Raw genomic sequence first — 19042 nt, 5'->3', positions numbered from 1 at the left:
CACCTACCCCATCCCTCCACAATCTATCCTCATACAAGCACTTGTAAATTTACCCCAAACTCTCTACAAGTGCCATCACAGAAAGCAATGTATTATCTTTACCCTCTCTGCAATCTCCCCCAATCAAACCAGCGTTTTAACCCTAAACTCTCTACAACCTCTCAAATCAGTGTATTGCCCTCATCACCAACAATCTTATGTGACTTGATTAGTCTGCTTACAGTCCTAGATTTAAAGCCAAGTCGGGCCACATGGATGAGTCACACAATGCAGAAAACGTTCTTCGGCCCATCGCGTCTGCATGGACAATAACTGCCACTAAAAGCTGTGCTAATCCCATTTTCCAGCACTTTAAAACATAGAAACACAGAAAAAAGGTGCAGGAGTAGGCCATTTGGCTTTTCGAGTCTGTACCACCATTCAATATGATCATGGATCTTCAATATCCCACTCCCACTTTCTCTCCATACCCCTTGATCCCTTTAGCCACAAGAGCCACGTCCAGCTCCCTTTTGAACATAACAAACTGGCCCAACAGCTTTCTGTGGTAGAGAATTCCACAGGTTCACAATGCCCTGAGTGAAGAAGTTCTTCCTCATCTCAGTCCTGAATGGCTTACCCCTTATTCTTAGACTGTGACCCCCTAAGTCTGCATTTCCCAATATCGGGAACATTCTTCCCACATCTAGCCTGTCCACTCCCTTCAGGATTTTATATGTTTCTATGAGATCCCCTCTCATTCTAAATTCCAGTGAGTACAAGCCCAGTCGATCCAGTCTCTCTTCATATGTCAGTCCTGCCATTCCAGGAATCAGTCTGGTGAACCTTCGCTGGAGTCCCTCAATAGCAAGAATGTCCTTCCTCAGACTAGGAGACCAAAACTGCACACAATACTCAAGGTGTGGCCTCACCAAGGTCCTGTATAACTGCAGCAAGACATCCTCACTCCCTATACCCAAATTCTCTTGCTATGAAGGCCAGCATGCCATTAGCTTTCTTCACTGCCTGCTGTACCTGCATGCCAACCTTCAGCGACTGTTCCACCATGACACCCAGGTCATGTAGCTATATAAGACCCTCGTCAGACCCCACTTGGAGTACTGTGCTCAGTTCTGGTCGCCTCACTATAGGAAGGATGTGGAAAAGATTGAAAGGGTGCAGAGGAGATTTACAAGGATGTTGCCTGGATTGAGTGGCATGCCTTATGAGGATAGGCTGAGGGAGCTCGGTCTTTTCTCCTTGGAGAGACGAAGGATGAGAGGAGACCTAATAGAAGTGCATAAGATGTTGAGAGGCATAGATCAGGTGGACTCTCAGAGGCTTTTTCCCAGGGTAGAAATGTCTGCTATGAGAGGACACAGGTTTAAGGTGCCAGGGGGTAGGTACAGGGGTGATGTTAGGGGTAAGTTTTTCACAGAGGGTAGTGGGCGAGTGGAATCGGCTGCCGTCAGTGGTGGTGGAGGCAAACTCAATAGGGTCAGAGATTCCTGGATGAGTACATGGAGCTTAATAGGATGGAGGGTTATAGGTAGGTCTAGAAGGTAGGGATGTGTTCGGCACAACTTGTGGGCCGAAGGGCCTGTTTGTGCTGTAGTTTTTCTATGTTTCTCTGTTGCACTTCCCCTTTTCCTAAACTGCCACCATTCAGATAATAATCTTCCTTCCTGCTTTTGCCACCAAAGTGGATAACCTCACATTTATCTACATTATATTGCATTTGCCAAGTATTTGCCCACTCAACCAGCCTGTCCAAGTCACCCTGCAGCCTCTTAGCATCCTCCCCACAGCACACACTGCCACCCAGCTTAGTGTCGTCCGCAAATTTGGAGATATTGCATTCAATTCCTTCATCCAAATTATTAACGTACATTGTGAATAGCTGGGGTCCCAGCACTGAACCCTGCAGTACCCCCACTAGTCACTGCCTGCCACTTGTCCCATATCCTTGAACATTATGATGTTACAAGTGCTCATCTAAATATCTTTTAAAGGTTGTAAGGTTTCCAGCCTCAACTACCTTCCCATGCAGTGCATTCCAGATTCCCACCACTGAGTGAATTTTCTTTCTCAAATCCCCTCTGACTCTCCAGCCCCTCACTCTAAAACAATGCCCCCTTGTGATTGACCGCTCAACCAAGGGGAACAGCTGCTTCCTATTCAGAGTCATACAGTGCAGAAGAGGCCATTTGGGTCACTGAGTCTGTAGCGGCACCCAAGAAACACCTGACCTCCCAACTAATCCCATTTACCAGCACTTGGCCCATAGCCTTGAGTGTTATGGCGTGCCAAGTACTCATCCAAGTCATTTTTAAAGGATGAGGCAACCCGCCTCTACCACCCTCAGGCAGCACATTCCAGACCGTCACCACCATCACGGGGTTAAAAAAGTTTTTCCTCACATCCCCCTAAAACTTCTGCCCCTCACCTTGAACCTATGTCCCTTTGTGACTGACCCTTCAACTAAGGGGAACAGCTACTTCTTATCCACTCTGCCCATGCCCCTCAATTCTGTACACCTCAACTAGGTCACCCTTCAGTCTTCCCTGCTCCAATGAAAATAATGATGTGGAGATGCCGGCGTTGGACTGGGGTAAACACAGTCAGAGTTTTAACAACACCAAGTTAAAGCTGTTCCCCTTGGTTGAGCGGTCAATCACAAGGGGGCATTGTTTTAGAGTGAGGGGCTGGAGAGTCAGAGGGGATTTGAGAAAGAAAATTCACTCAGTGGTGGGAATCTAGAATGCACTGCATGGGAAGGTAGTTGAGGCTGGAAACCTTACAACCTTTAAAAGATATTTAGATGAGCACTTGTAACATCATAATGTTCAAGGATATGGGACAAGTGGCAGGCAGTGACTAGAGGGGGTACTGCAGGGTTCAGTGCTGGGACCCCAGCTATTCACCTGGACTTTAACCTGTCAATGAAAATAAACCAAGCCTATCCAACCTCTCTTCATAACTTAAATGTTCTATTCCAGGCAGCATCTTAGTGAATCTCCTGTGCATACCAATCAATCTTATACAGTTCAATCGTGTCCCCCTCAGCCTTCTCTGCTCGAGAGAAAACAATCCAAGTCTATCCAGTCTCTCCTTATAGCTCAAGTGCCCCATCCTAGGCAATATCCTGGTGAATCTCCTCTGTAGCCCCTCTATTGCTATCACATCCTTCCTACAGTGAGGTGATCAGAACTGCACTCACTACTCCAGCTGTGGCCTAACCAACGCTCTGTACAACTCCAACATTCCCTCCTTGCTCTTATACTCGATACTACAACTGATAAAAGCAAGTGTCCCATCTGCCTTAGAACATAGAACAGTACAGCACAGAACAGGCCCTTCGGCCCACGATGTTGTGCCGAGCTTTAGCTGAAACCAAGATCAAGCTTTCCCACTCCCTATCATCCTGGTGTGCTCCATGTGCCTATCCAATAACCGCTTAAATGTTCCTAAAGTGTCTGACTCCACTATCACTGCAGGCAGTCCATTCCACACCCCAACCACTCTCTGCGTAAAGAACCTACCTCTGATATCCTTCCTATATCTCCCACCATGAACCCTATAGTTATGCCCCCTTGTAATAGCTCCATCCACCCGAGGAAATAGTCTCTGAACGTTCACTCTATCTATCCCCTTCATCATTTTATAAACCTCCATTAAGTCTCCCCTCAGCCTCCTCCGCTCCAGAGAGAACAGCCCGAGCTCCCGCAACCTTTCCTCATAAGACCTACCCTCCAAACCAGGCAGCATCCTGGTAAATCTCCTCTGCACTCTTTCCAGCGCTTCCACATCCTTCTTATAGCGAGGTAACCAGAACTGCACACAATATTCCAAATGTGGTCTCACCAAGGTCCTGTACAGTTGCAGCATAACCCCACGGCTCTTAAGCTCCAACCCCCTGTTAATAAAAGCTAACACACTATAGGCCTTCTTCACAGCTCTATCCACTTGAGTGGCAACCTTCAGAGATCTGTGGATATGGACCCCAAGATCTCTCTGTTCCTCCACAGTCTTCAGAACCCTACCTTTGACCCTGTAATCCACATTTAAATTAGTCCTACCAAAATGAATCACCTCACATTTATCAGGGTTAAACTCCATTTGCCATTTTTCAGCCCAGCTTTGTCTATGTCTCTTTGCAGCCTACAACAGCCCTCCACCTCATCCACTACTCCACCAATCTTGGTGTCATCAGCAAATTTACTGATCCACCCTTCAGCCCCCTCCTCTAAGTCATTAATAAAAATCACAAAGAGCAGAGGACCAAGCACTGATCCCTGTGGCACTCCGCTAGCAACCTGCCTCCAATCCGAAAATTTTCCATCCACCACCACCCTCTGTCTTCGATCAGATAGCTAGTTACCTATCCAATCGGCCAACTTTCCCTCTATCCCACACCTCCTCACTTTCATCATAAGCCGACCATGGGGGACCTTATCAAACGCCTTACTAAAATCCATGTATATGACATCAACTGCCCTACCTTCATCAACACACTTAGTTACCTCCTCAAAAAATTCTATCAAATTTGTGAGGCACGACTTGCCCTTCACGAATCCATGCTGACTATCCCGGATTAATCCGCATCTTTCTAAATGGTCGTAAATCCCATCCCTAAGGACCTTTTCCATCAATTTACCAACCACCGAAGTAAGACTAACCGGTCTATAATTACCAGGGTCATTTCTATTCCCTTTCTTAAACAGAGGAACAACATTCGCCACTCTCCAGTCCTCTGGCACCATCCCCGTGGACAGTGAGGACCAAAAGATCAAAGCCAAAGGCTCTGCAATCTCATCCCTTGCCTCCCAAAGAATCCTTCTTAATTATCCTACTCACCTGCTGTGCCACATTCAGGGATCTATGAATAATTACCCCAAGATCTCTGTTCCCCTGAGCTTCTCAATGTCCTGCCATTCATTAAATAATTCCTCATCTTGTTTCTTCTTCCAAAGTGCATCACCTCGCACTTATCTGGATTAAATACCATCTGCCACTGCTCTGCCCATCTGATCAACGCATCTATATCTTCCTGTAACCTCCAAACTTCTTCACCAGTCTTGGTGACATCTGAAAACTTGCTAATCATTCTCCCACATTGTCATCTATCTCGTTTAAGTAAAAAACAGTAAGGGAGCCAGCACTGAAACGTGGTACACCGATCTCCTTCGACCTTCTCAGTCTCCCATGTGGGACCTTGTCAAAGATCCGCCACGTTGTTTAAAATAAAGTAATTTGTTCCTTTGGAGAGTGCAGTAACGTTGTACAGGAGGAAGAGTGAAATGCAAGAACTCCAATGTCAGTTTCACAGACCAGGTTGGGCACATTGCCATTCAATAGTTTGCATTTTTTTATTTATTTCACAGGATGTGGGCATGGCTGGCTAGGTCAGCATTTTACTGCCCATCCCCAATTGCCCTCGAAAAGGTGACTTGTGCCTGGACAGGTTTTGGGAAGTTAGGAGGCAAATTACTAAACAGAATTCCCAGTCTCTGACCTGCTTCACTAGCCACAGTATTTATCAGGTTAGTGCAGTTCAGTTTCTGGTCAATGGTAACCCCCACCAGTGGAGGGTTGGAGTTGTGTAATTTTACCTTAATGCCCTCTTCATCATTGACCCTGCGAATCATTCGCACACACATCTCAGTCACTTTAGAGAAGGTTGGCTGTTCAATACAGATGTCACGCAGAATCTTGATCACCCTCTTTCTCACACTGATACCGGTGTCCTGCAAGAGATTACTTGTTAAAAGGTCAAGACAAGTTTAAAGAAGCTGTATAGATTCCCAGGTAGAGGACTTGCTAAAAATCAGTAACATCTAACATAACATAGGGCCCATTTTCTACATATTCTGGAATAGTTCCCACCAGCACTGTAACCAACCCCTAGGATGATGCAGCATAGGAGGTTACCATTTGATCCATTATGTCCTAAATCTTTCCTGAAGCTCTCCAATTAATCCCATGCCCCTGCCCTTTCCCCATCCCTCTGAGAATCCCACACCCCCTTCTCATGTTGCTTCTGATTCTCATTTTAAATCCATGGTTACCAAACCTTCTGCAACTGGAAACAATCTCTTCTTATTGGCTCTATCGAAACCTTCATGGTTTTGAACACCCCCATCACATTTCCTAATTAACCTGAAGCCGAGAACAATCTCAGCTCTGCTGGTCTGTTCACTTAACTGAAGTTCCACATTAATGGTACAATTTGAGTACATTTCCTCTGCATGCTCCCAAAAATCTTGACATCTTTCTTAGTGTGGCACCACAGAATTGAACAAAATATTCCAGTTGGGGCCTAAACTGTAATATATCATTTTCTCTCCACAGATTTCTGCTTTTATTAGCATGATTTTATCTTTGTACCGTTTCTCTATTATTAATGCTAAGGATCCTATTAAAAAAAAAAGCCTGCCTTCTCAACCTGTCCTGTCACATTCAAAGATTTGTGTACATGCACTCTCAGGTCATTCTGTTCCTGCGCCCCCTTTAAAGGTTACCAAATGAGGAGAATATACATTTGACAAAGGGTCATCTGGACTCAAAACGTCAGCTCTTTTCTCTCCTTACAGATGCTGCCAGACCTGCTGAAATTTTCCAGCGTTCTCTCTTTCGGAGGGGGATATTGCCCTGTGCAGTCTGCATTGACAAGACCACAGTGTAAATCCCGATGAGAGGCACCCTCTTAGTTAATCCAATTAGGAAGAGCGATTTTTTTCTCATTTTAAACACTTATTTAAATATTGCTGAAAAGAGACACACTGAAGCTTTTTTTTGTCTTGTACTCATCACGACAAACTTACAGGGTTTCCTCTCTGGCACCTCTTTGAAGGTTACAGAATCCTACCATTAATAAAATTAAGTCTCATCAGCAACTCCCACAAAATGAAGGGAAAAAGATGATCTGGGACACAAATATTTAGCTTCCAACCCACTGGGCAGCATGGTACTTCAGTTTCAGCATCAGTACAGCCTGATAATAGAAAGAGACTTCCCAGAATCCAGAGTTGAGAGCTTAGTTAGCTGAAATGTCTTCAGGTCAATTTGATAATTAATGTTTCAGAATACTGGTACAGAGACAATGGACCAAATGGGAAGGCAGAGCAATGTGACTAAGGGAAAAGCACTTAGAGAGAGAGAGCCTGCACAGGGGCAATGGGTTGAATGGTTTCCTGTGCTGTTAAATTCTATAACTCCATTAGCAATAATAGAGGTCTGACTGTACACAAAGTCCTGGGACAACTCAAGCATTGAGCTGGAGTTGGATGAACTTAGGATCATCAGGGACGCAGAGATGGCCATAGACACAAGCTTTAGGAATACAGTTACTCCGAGGATTGAAAACAGATGGGTGACGGTGAGAGGGGCTGGGAGGAAGCAGTCCGTGCAGGGATCCCCGGTGGTCGTTCCCCTTAGCAACAAGTATTCCGCTTTGGATACGGTTGAGGGGGATGACATACCAGTGGGGAGCCGCAGTGAGAGGATCTCCAGCACTGTGTCCGTCTCTGTGGCTCGGGAGGGAAAGGGGGAGAGCGGGAGGGCGATAGTTATTGGGGACTCGTTAGTTAGAGGGATAGATAGGAGGTTCTGTGGCAGCAAAAGAGACTCACGGATGGTATGTTGCCTACCGGATGCCAAGGTCCGTGATGTCTCAGACCGTGTTTTCCAGATTCTGAAGGGGGAGGGGAAACAGTCACAAGTCGTGGTGCACATTGGTACCAATGACATAGGTAAGTGAAGGGACGGGGATTTAAAGCAGGAATTTCTGGAGCTGGGCTGGAAGCTGAGAGCCAAGACGAAACATGTGGTCATCTCTGGTACGTTGCCGGTACCACGTGATAGCGAGTTGAGGAACAGGGAGAGAGTGCAGTTAAATATGTGGTTGCAGGGATGGTGTAGGAGGGAGGGTTTCAGATACGTGGATAATTGGAACACGTTCTGGGGAAGGTGGGACCTGTACAAACAGGACGGGGTGCACCTGAACCAGAGGGGCACCAATATCCTCGGAGGGAAATTTGTTACGGCTCTTCAGGGGGGTTTAAACTAATTTGTCAGGGGAGTGGGAAAAGGAGTTGTAGTCCAGAAGTCAGTGAGGGTGGTGAGGTATTGGGGAAGGACTCAGGGTCAAGGGTGGGTACCGGTAGACAGGAAGGTGGGTTGAAGTGTGTCTACTTCAATGCAAGGAGCATCCGGAACAAGGTAGATGAACTTGGGGCGTGGATTGGTACTTGGGACTACGATGTTGTGGCCATTACGGAGACGTGGGTAGAACAAGGACAGGAATGGTTGTTGGACGTTCCGGGGTATAGATGTTTCACTAAGTGTAGGGAAGCTGGTAAAAGAGGTGGAGGAGTGGCATTGTTAATCAAGGATAGTTTAACGGCTGCGGAAAGGCACTTCGTGGGGGATCTGCACACTGAGGTAATATGGGCTGAAGTTAGAAATAGGAAAGGAGCGGTCACGTTGCTAGGAGTTTACTATAGGCCCCCAAATAGTAATAGAGATGTGGAGGAAGAAATTGCTAAGCAGATTATGGATATGTGTGGGGGTCACAGGGTAGTTGTCATGGGGGACTTTAACTTTCCAAATATTGATTGGAACCTTTGTAGGTCAAATAGTTTGGATGGGGCAGTTTTTGTGCAGTGTGTGCGGGAGGGTTTCCTGACACAATATGTGGATGGGCCGACTAGAGGTGAGGCCACATTGGATTTGGTACTGGGAAATGAACCGGGCCAAGTGTTAGATTTGGTTGTGGGAGAGCAATTTGGAGATAGTGACCACAATTCGGTGTCTTTTGTTATTGCAATGGAGAGGGATAGGGCCGTACGGCAGGGCAAGGTTTACAATTGGGGGAGGGGTAATTATGATGCGATTAGGCAAGAATTAGGGGGCATAAGTTGGGAACAGAAACTGTCAGAGAAAGGAACTAATGAAAAGTGGAATTTTTTCAAGGAACAAATACTGGATGTCCTTGATAGGTATGTTCCTGTCAGGCAGGGAGGAAATGGCCGAGTGAGGGAACCATGGTTCACAAAAGAGGTGGAATATCTTGTGAAAAGGAAGAGGGAAGCTTATGTAGGGATGAGGAAACAAGGTTCAGATGGCTCGATTGAGGGTTACAAGTTAGCAAGGAATGAGCTGAAAAAGGGGCTTAGGAGAGCTAGGAGGGGACATGAGAAGTCCTTGGCGGGTCGGATCAAGGAAAACCCCAAGGCTTTTTACTCTTATGTGAGGAATAAAAGAATGACCAGGGTGAGGTTAGGGCCGGTCAAGGACAGTAGTGGGAACTTGTGTATGGAGTCAGTAGAGATAGGCGAGGTGATGAATGAATACTTTTCTTCAGTGTTCACCAAGGAGAGGGGCCATGTTTTTGAGGAAGAGAAGGTGTTACAGGCTAATAGGCTGGAGGAAATAGATGTTCGGAGGGAGGATGTCTTGGCAGTTTTGAATAAACTGAAGGTCGCTAAGTCCCCTGGGCCTGATGAAATGTATCCTAGGATTCTTTGGGAGGCAAGGGATGAGATTGCAGAGCCTTTGGCGTTGATCTTTGGGTCCTCGCTGTCCACGGGGATGGTGCCAGAGGACTGGAGAATGGCGAATGTTGTTCCTCTGTTTAAGAAAGGGAATAGAAATGACCCTGGTAATTATAGACCAGTTAGTCTTACTTCGGTGGTTGGTAAATTGATGGAAAGGGTCCTTAGGGATGGGATTTACGACCATTTAGAAAGATGCGGATTAATCCGAGATAGTCAGCACGGATTTGTGAAGGGCAAGTCGTGCCTCACAAATTTGATAGAATTTTTTGAGGAGGTAACTAAGTGTGTTGATGAAGGTAGGGCAGTTGATGTCATATACATGGATTTTAGTAAGGCGTTTGATAAGGTCCCCCATGGTCGGCTTATGATGAAAGTGAGGAGGTGTGGGATAGAGGGAAAGTTGGCCGATTGGATAGGTAACTGGCTGTCTGAGCGAAGACAGAGGGTGGTGGTCGATGGAAAATTTTCGGATTGGAGGCAGGTTGCTAGCGGTGTGCCGCAGGGATCAGTGCTTGGTCCTCTGCTCTTTGTGATTTTTATTAATGACTTAGAGGAGGGGGCTGAAGGGTGGATCAGTAAATTTGCTGATGACACCAAGATTGGTGGAGTAGTGGATGAGGTGGAGGGCTGTTGTAGGCTGCAAAGAGACATAGATAGGGTGCAAAGCTGGGCTGAAAAATGGCAAATGGAGTTTAACCCTGATAAATGTGAGGTGATTCATTTTGGTAGGACAAATTTAAATGTGGATTATAGGGTCAAAAGTAGGGTTCTGAAGACTGTGGAGGAACAGAGAGATCTTGGGGTCCACATCCACAGATCTCTAAAGGTTGCCAGTCAAGTGGATAGAGCTGTGAAGAAGGCCTATAGTGTGTTAGCTTTTATTAACAGGGGGTTGGAGTTTAAGAGCCGTGGGGTTATGCTGCAACTGTACAGGACCTTGGTGAGACCACATTTGGAATATTGTGTGCAGTTCTGGTCACCTCACTATAGGAAGGATGTGGAAGCGCTGGAAAGAGTGCAGAGGAGATTTACCAGGATGCTGCCTGGTTTGGAGGGTAGGTCATATGAGGAAAGGTTGAGGGAGCTAGGGCTGTTCTCTCTGGAGCGGAGGAGGCTGAGGGGAGACTTAATAGGGGTGTATAAAATGATGAAGGGGATAGATAGAGTGAACGTTCAAAGACTATTTCCTTGGGTGGATGGAGCTATTACAAGGGGGCATAACTATAGGGTTCGTGGTGGGAGATACAGGACGGATATCAGAGGTAGGTTCTTTACGCAGAGAGTGGTTGGGGTGTGGAATGGACTGCCTGCAGTGATAGTGGAGTCAGACACTTTAGAAACATTTAAGCGGTTATTGGATAGGCACATGGAGCACACCAGGATGATAGGGAGTGGGATAGCTTGATCTTGGTTTCAGATAAAGCTCGGCACAGCATCGTGGGCCGAAGGGCCTGTTCTGTGCTGTACTGTTCTATGTTCTATTCTATGTTCTATTCACCTGACCTATGCACGTATATTCTCCCAGAAAAGGTTACTCATATAAAATATTGCATTGTATTATAATGCATTGTTCACAATGTTTCATGCAGTGTGGAGTTTGGACTGAGGAACAGAGCGTGCTCCTGTAGTCAGTTCCAATACCATCACTTTCAACTGAAGGTAAAGTTCATCCACAGGTACATCAGGAAAACATCCCATCAACCCAGAAAGAGACAACTTCACACACTACTGCCTAATGGCCAGACACCTGCCTTAGGAACTCAGGAGCTCAAACATTACTACAAAGAAAAATTCTGCAACTGCTGCAAACACACAGGTTAGTCACCATATATTAAAGGAACTTGTTCAAAACATACCACATTTTTAACTTAGTCAAATCCAGCCCTGCTGAACATTTCCAGCATTTTCTATTTTATGTCACATTTCCAGCAGCCAGAATATTTTGCCTACAGATCAGATTAGAGGCAATACTAAATTCTCCCTGTGTACCCAAACAGGCACCGGAGTGTGGCGACTGGGGTATTTTCACAGTAACTTCATTTGTAAGTCTACTTGTGACACTAAATAAACTTTAAAAAAAACATTAACTTGCAGGTTTACTAGTGTATTGTGAATTTACATTCTTTCCTGGTAGCCATAATTACTGGCAAGTGTTTCTCAGCCACAGGAAGCCCCAGAGCTGGCTCTTGGTGCCAATTTTTACCTTTTGGCATTGCTAAGGTTAACTTTACAAAACCTGTCCCTAACTCACAATATCAGCTGCCTTTCTCGAGTGTGTCAGTTGGGCTTTCTGTAGTAGCTCGGAAGCAGACCTACCAGTATCCTCTCGATCAACATGTCGTAATACTGCTCAGTGAGCTGAGGGCGGCTCAGCACAAAGCGACCCAGTAACTCGACAGCCGCTTCACGCACACTGGTGGAATTGTCCATCAGACGCCCATGGACCCCACGTTGCATGTCCAGCTGTGAGGGAAACACACAATGATTCTATTGTGAGATTCCGTGGCACACGCACAAAAAATCTCAATGATATACAATGGAAGTGAGAGAAGAGAACCAGAGCTAGCATGTACAGCGAAACTACTTTCTGACCTGATATATAGGAATCTTTCCTTTTCTCCCCATCTCCCCCCAGAATATCCGTTCCCTTTTATCCTTTGATCATCTCGCCTCACTCCATCCATCTCAGTTCTCATTTAAAATCTTCATTGCTATGGTCCACCTGAGTAATATAAGCATTTCTCATTGAGATATCTTTGCTGCTTTCCATCTCTTAACTTCCACCTCATGCTCTAATCTCAATAAACAACTTCTCATCTTCCTTAACTCCAACTTCCGTTTGAACTGATCAGCTCTCATGAGTTCATTGTCCTCCCTTAATTACTTCCTCCATCTAAACTGTCTTGGCCACCCTCTTAACCTTGTTAACTCACATTGCCATGCTACTCACATTGTATCTATTACGGATATTTCAATCTCTGATCTTGTACCACTCTACACCCACATCCCAACATTGCCTTCTATTCATCTCTTGAAAGATTTGCTCTTCAACTGACCCAAGCGCATGTTCACCCTTCACCGTATGCTTACGAGGGCATTATTAGTTTGCCGAAACACACCTCATCTCCACCACTGATGCCTTTTTAGTGCAAGAGACACAGACAGGAACAGACGACTGGTTTACCACCAGATCCGACTGCATTACCAGAGTCTGATCAGGGTGTGCAGCTCTGGAATCCACAGGGAGGGCTGTGATAGCACTGCAAAGGGTGTGGAGGAGATTTACCAGGATGTAGCCTAGGCTGGAGAGTTTTAGTTATGAAGAGAGATTGGATAGACTATCATTGTTTTCCTTGAAGCGGAAGAGACTGACGGGGGGCCTTATTGAGATTTATAAAATTATGAAGGACATAGGTAGAGTAGGCAGGAAGAAACTTTTCTCCTTGGTGGAGGGGTCAATGACTAGGGGTCATAGGTTTAAGCTAAGAGCCAGGAGGTTGAGTGTGGATGTGAGGAAGAGCTTTTTCACCCAAAAGGTGGTGGGAGTCTGGAATACACTGCCTTAAACGGTGGTGGAGGCAGAGACTCTCTCAACACTTAAGTATTTAGATGCGCACTTGCGATGCCAAGGCTATGAACCAAGTGCTGGAAATGGGATTAAAATAGTTACAAACAACAAAGAACAATACAGCACAGGAACAGGCCCTTTGGCCCTCCAAGCCTGCACCGATCATGTGTTCCTAACTAGACCATCCGTTTGTATCCCTCTATTCGTGGTTGTTTTTGACCAGTGAAGATGTGATGGGCCAAAGGACCTTTTCTGTGCTGCAGATCTCCGACTTCTAGGACCAGTCACCTGCAAGCATCAAGACTGATCTGATGAAAACAACGATGAAATTCAAACTCGATGAGATACAAGGTCTCCTGGAAGCTACTTTCAACAACATAGAACCAGAGACCATAGAAAATTACAGCTCAGAAACAGGCCTTTTGGCCCTTCTTGTCTGTGCCGAACCATTTTTTGCCTAGTCCCACTGACCTGCACTTGGACCATATCCCTCCACACCCCTCTCATTCATGAACCCGTCCAAGTTTTTCTTAAATGTTAAAAGTGACCGCGCATTTACCACTTTATCCGGCAGCTCATTCCACACTCCCACCACTCTCTGCGTGAAGAAGCCCCCCCTAATATTCCCTTTAAACTTTTCTCTTTTCACCCTTAACCCAGGCCCTCTGGTTTTTTTTCTCCCCTAGCCTCAGTGGAAAAAGCCTGCTTGCATTCACTCTATCTATACCCATCAAAATCTTATACACCTCTATCAAATCTCCCTTCATTCTTCTATGCTCCAGGGAATAAAGTCCCAACCTATTCAATCTCTCTCTGTAACTCAGCTTCTCAAGTCCTGGCAACATCCTTGTGAACCTTCTCTGCACTCTTTCAACCTTATTTACATCCTTCCTGTAACTAGGTGACCAAAACTGTACACAATACTCCAAATTCGACCTCACCAATGCTTTATATAACCTTACCATAACACTTCAACTTTTATACTCGATACTCCGATTTATAAAGGCCAATGTACCAAAGGCACTATTTACGACCCTATCCACCTGTGACGTCACTTTTAGGGAATTCTGTACCTGTATTCCCAGATCCCTCTGTTCAACTGCACTCTTCGGAGTCCTACCATTTACCCTGTACGTTCTACTTTGGTTTGTCCTTCCAAAGTGCAATATTTCACACTTGTCTGCTTTAAATTCCATTTGTCAGTTTGACAGTGCAGAGTCGCTGAGCAGAGACTGATAGCACACATGAGGACAGCCTCAACCGGGATCTTGGGTTCATGTCACACTATCTGTAACTCCCACAACTTGCCTGGACTTGCAAAGTCTCACTGGCTGTCCTGTCTGGAGACAATACACATCTCTTTAACCTGTGCTAATGCTCCCTCCACTCACATTGTCTGTACCTTTAAGACTTGATCAGCTGGAAAGACTCGCATTCCAATCATTATTCATTATTCTGTAAATTGAGTTTGTGTCTTGATATGCCCTGTTTGCAGTGTATGAGCAGATCTCCTACTCACCTGATGAAGGAGCAGTGCTCCGAAAGCTAGTGGCGTTTGCTACCAAATAAACCTGTTGGACTTTAACCTGGTGTTGTTAGACTTCTTACATTAAATTCCATTTGCCATTTTTCAGCCCATTTTTCTAGTTGGTCCAAATCCATCTGCAAGCTTTGAAACCCTTCTGGTATGGAGGGGCTTAGTCTGGTATGGAGGGGCTTAGTTATGAGGAGAGATTGGGTAAACTGGGGTTGTTCTCCCTGGAAAGACGGAGGATGAGGGGTGACCTAATAGAGGTGTATAAAATTATGAAAGGCATAGATAGGGTGAACGGTGGGACGCTTTCCCCCAGGTCGGTGGTGACATTTACGAGGGGTCATAGGTTCAAGGTGAAGGGGGGGAGGTTTAACACAGATATCAGAAGGACATATTTTACAGAGGGTGGTGGGGGCCTGGAATGCGCTGCCAGGCAAGGTGGTGGAGGCGGACACACTGGGAACGTTTAAGACTTATCAAGATAGCCACATGAACGGAGAGGGAATGGAGGGATACAAAAGAATGGTCCAGTTTGGACCAGGGAGCGGCACGGGCTTGGAGGGCCGAAGGGCCTGTTCCTGTGATGTATTGTTCTTTGTTCTTCCTCACTGTCCACCACACCTCCAATCTTTGTATCATCAGCAAATTTGCTGATCCAATTGACCACATTATCATCCAGATCATTGATATAGATGACAAACAACAATGGACCCAACACCCATCCCTGCGGCACACCACCCAGTCACAGGCCTCCACTCAGAGAAGCAATCCTCCACAACCACTCTCTGGCTTCTTCCATTGAGCCAGTGTCTAATCCAATTTACTACCTCCCCATGTATACCTAGCGACTGAACCTTCCTAACTAACCTCCCATGAGGGACCTTGTCAAAGGCCTTGCTGAAATCCAAGTAGACAACATCCACCGCCTTCCCTTCATCCACTTTCCTGGTAACTTCCTTGAAAAACTCGAATCGATTGGTCAAACATGACCTACCACGCACAAAGCCATGTTGACTCTCCCTAATAAGTCCCTGTCTATCCAAATATTTGTAGATCCTATCCCTTTTCACAACTTCCAATAACTTGCCCACCACCGACGTCAAACTTACTGGCCGATAATTTCCCGGATTTCTTTTGGAACCTTTTTTAAACAACGGAACAACATGAGCCACCCTCCAATCATCCGGCACCTCCCCCGTGAATACTGACATTTTAAATATGTCTGCCAGGGCCCCTGCAAGTTCAACACTAGCTTCCCTCAAGGTCCGTGGGAATACCCTGTCCGGTCCTGGGGATTTATCCACTCTGATTTGCCTCAAGACAGCAAGCACCTCCTCCCCTTTAATCTGTAAAGGTTCCATGACCCTCCCTACCTGTTTGCCCTCTTTCCGTAGACTCCATGCCCGTTTCCTCAGTAAATACGGGTGCAAAAAAACCTTTTACTATCTCCCCCATCTCTTTTGGTTCCATACACAGTCTACCACTCTGGTCTTCAAGAGGACCAATTTTATCCCTCACTATCCTTTTGCTCCTAACATACCTATAGAAGCTCTTTGGATTTTCCTTCACTCTGTCTGCCAAAGCAACCTCATGTCTTCTTTTAGCCCTCCTGATTTCCCTCTTAAGTAGCTTCTTGCACTTTTTATACTCCTCGAGCATCTGATCTGTTCCTTGCTGCCTGTACATTTCATACAACTCTCTCTTCCTCTTAATCAGTGTTACAATCTCCCTCGAGAACCAAGGTTCCTTATTCCTATTTACTTTGCCTTTAATCCTGACAGGAACATACAAACTCTGCACTCTCAAAATTTCTCCTTTGAAGGCCTCCCACTTTCCATTTACATCCTTACCAGAGAACAGCCTGTGCCAATCCACACTTCCCAGATCCCTTCTCATTTCATCAAATTTGGCCTTTTTCCAGTTCAGAACTTCAACCCGAGGACCAGATCTATCCTTATCCATGATCAGGTTGAAACTAAGGGCAATATGATCACTGGATCCAAAGTGTTCCCTCACACTCGCATCCATCACCTGCCCCAACTCATTTCTGAATCGGAGATCCAATATCGCATCCTCTCTAGTTGGCACCTCTGTATACTGATGTAGAAAATTCTCCTGAACACATTTTACAAACTCTACCCAGTCTAAACCTTTAACAGTATGTGAGTCCCAATCGATATGTGGAAAATTAAAATCCCCTACTGTCACAACTTTATGTTTCTTGCAGTTGTCAGCTATCTCTCTGCTGATTTGCTCCTCCAATTCTCGCTGACTATTGGGTGGTCTATAATACAAGCCCATTCATGTGGTCATACCTTTCCTGTTTCTCAGCTCCACCCATAGGGCCTCTGTAGACAAGCAAGACATCCGTAAAATCATGGAACTAAAGCTGAGAGAGATGCAGCTAACTGACCTAGCAAAAAGTCAAGACAATCATATGAGGATCAAAATGATATTAAAACCTTCTGTGATGATCTGAAGATAATCTATGGTCTGAAGGTTTCCAGAAACTCTTTTTGGCACTGACGGAACCACGTTGATTACTGACAAAACTACCCATCTGGAGAGATGGGTGGAACCTTTCATCAATGTTCTGAACCAGCCCTTAATAATCAACGATGAGGTGGTTGCCCACTTGCCTCAGATTGAAGTCTACATGTCACTAGCTGACACTCCTCAACAACGCAGAGATTATGAAAGCTATCAGTCTTCTGTCAAGTGGCAAGGCACCAGGGTCAGGTCTAATAGAACAAAGAACAGTACAGCACAGGAAACAGGCCCTTCGGCCCTCCAAGCCTGTGCCGCTCATTGGTCCAACTAGACTATTCATTTGTATCCCTCCATTCCCAAACTGCTCATGTGACTATCCAGGTAAGTATTAAACGATGCCAGCGTGCCTGCCTCCACCACCCTACTTGGCAGGACCCCACCACTCTGTGTAAAAAACGTCCCTCTGATATCGGAGTTATACCTTGCCCCTCTCACCTTAAGCCCATGACCCCTCGTGATCGTCACCTCCAACCTGGGAAAAAGCTTCCCACTGTTCACCCCATCTATACCCTTCATGATTTTGTACACCTCTATTCGGTCTCCCCTCATTCTCCGTCTTTCCAGGGAGAACAAGCCCAGTTTACCCAATCTCTCCTCATAGCTAAGACCCTCCATACCAGGCAACATCCTGGTATACCTTCTCTGCACTCTCTCTAACGCCTCCACGTCCTTCTGGTCGTGCGGCGACCAGAACTGGACGCAGTACTCCAAATGTGGCCTAACCAGCTTTTATACTCTATACCCCGTCCTATAAAGGCAAGCATACCATATGCCTTCTTCACCACCTTTTCCACCTGTGCTGCCACCTTCAAGGATTTGTGGACTTGCACACCTAGGTCCCTCTGTGTTTCTATACTCTTGATGGCCCTGCCATTTATTGTATAAATCCCCCCTACATCTGTTCTTCCAAAATGCATCACTTCACATTTATTTCGATTAAATTCCATCTGCCACCTCTCCGCTCAATTTTCCAGCCCATCTATATCCTGCTGTATTGTCCGACAATGTTCATCACTATCCGCAAGTCCAGCCATCTTCGTGTCATCCGCAAACTTGCTGATAACACCAGTTACACTTTCTTCCAAATCATTTATATATATCACAAATAGCAGAGGTCCCAGTACAGAACCCTGCGGAACACCACTGGTCACAGACCTCCAGCCAGAAAAAGACCCATCGACTGTTGCCCTGTGTCTCCTGTGGCCAAGCCAGTTTTCTACCCATGAGGCCATCTCTCCTTGTATCCCATGAGCCTTAACCTTCTTAACCAACCTGCCATGAGGGACTTTGTCAAATGCCTTACTGAAATCCATATAGACGACATCCACAGCCCTTCCTTCGTCAACCGTTTTTGTCACTTCCTCAAAAAACTCCACCAAATTTGTAAGGCATGACCTCCCTCTTACAAAACCATGCTGTCTGTCACTAATGAGATTGTTCCGTTCTAAATGCGTATACATCCTGTCTCTAAGAATCCTCTCCAACAACTTCCCTACCACGGACGTCAAGCTCACCGGCCTATAATTACCCGGGTTATCCCTGCTACCCTTCTTAAATAACGGTACCACATTCGCTATCCTCCAATCCTCAGGGACCTCACCTGTGTCCAGCGAAAAGACAAAGATTTCGGTCAGAGGCCCAGCAATTTCATCTCTCGTCTCCCTGAGCAGTCGAGGATAGATGCCATCAAGCCCTGGGGATTTGTCAGTTTTAATGTTACCTAAAAAACCTAACACTTCCTTGCTTGTAACGGAGATTCTCTCTAACGGGTCAACACTTCCCTCTGAGACACTCCCAGTCAACAAGTCCCTCTCCTTTGTGAATACCGATGCAAAGTATTCATTTAGGATCTCC

At 45.8% G+C, this 19042-nt stretch overlaps 1 protein-coding gene across 10 annotated transcripts in view; it reads right to left on the bottom strand.

Moving 5' to 3' along the window:
* The window catches only part of LOC144495209 (nipped-B-like protein), a 728344-nt gene that overhangs the window by 216034 nt on the left and 493268 nt on the right, over window positions 1–19042 (bottom strand). For all 10 annotated transcript variants that reach the window (XM_078215273.1, XM_078215271.1, XM_078215278.1 and 7 more), the window contains 2 exons: window positions 11853–11999; window positions 5592–5726 (listed from right to left, as the gene is read on the bottom strand). In XM_078215273.1, coding sequence (XP_078071399.1) covers window positions 5592–5726; window positions 11853–11999 — 282 coding nt within the window. The remainder of the gene's footprint in view (window positions 1–5591; window positions 5727–11852; window positions 12000–19042) is intronic.

The sequence above is a fragment of the Mustelus asterias genome, chromosome 6, assembly GCF_964213995.1.
Source record: "Mustelus asterias chromosome 6, sMusAst1.hap1.1, whole genome shotgun sequence".
NCBI classification, from domain to species: domain Eukaryota; kingdom Metazoa; phylum Chordata; class Chondrichthyes; order Carcharhiniformes; family Triakidae; genus Mustelus; species Mustelus asterias.
This window is presented reverse-complemented; position numbering and strand designations above follow the sequence as displayed.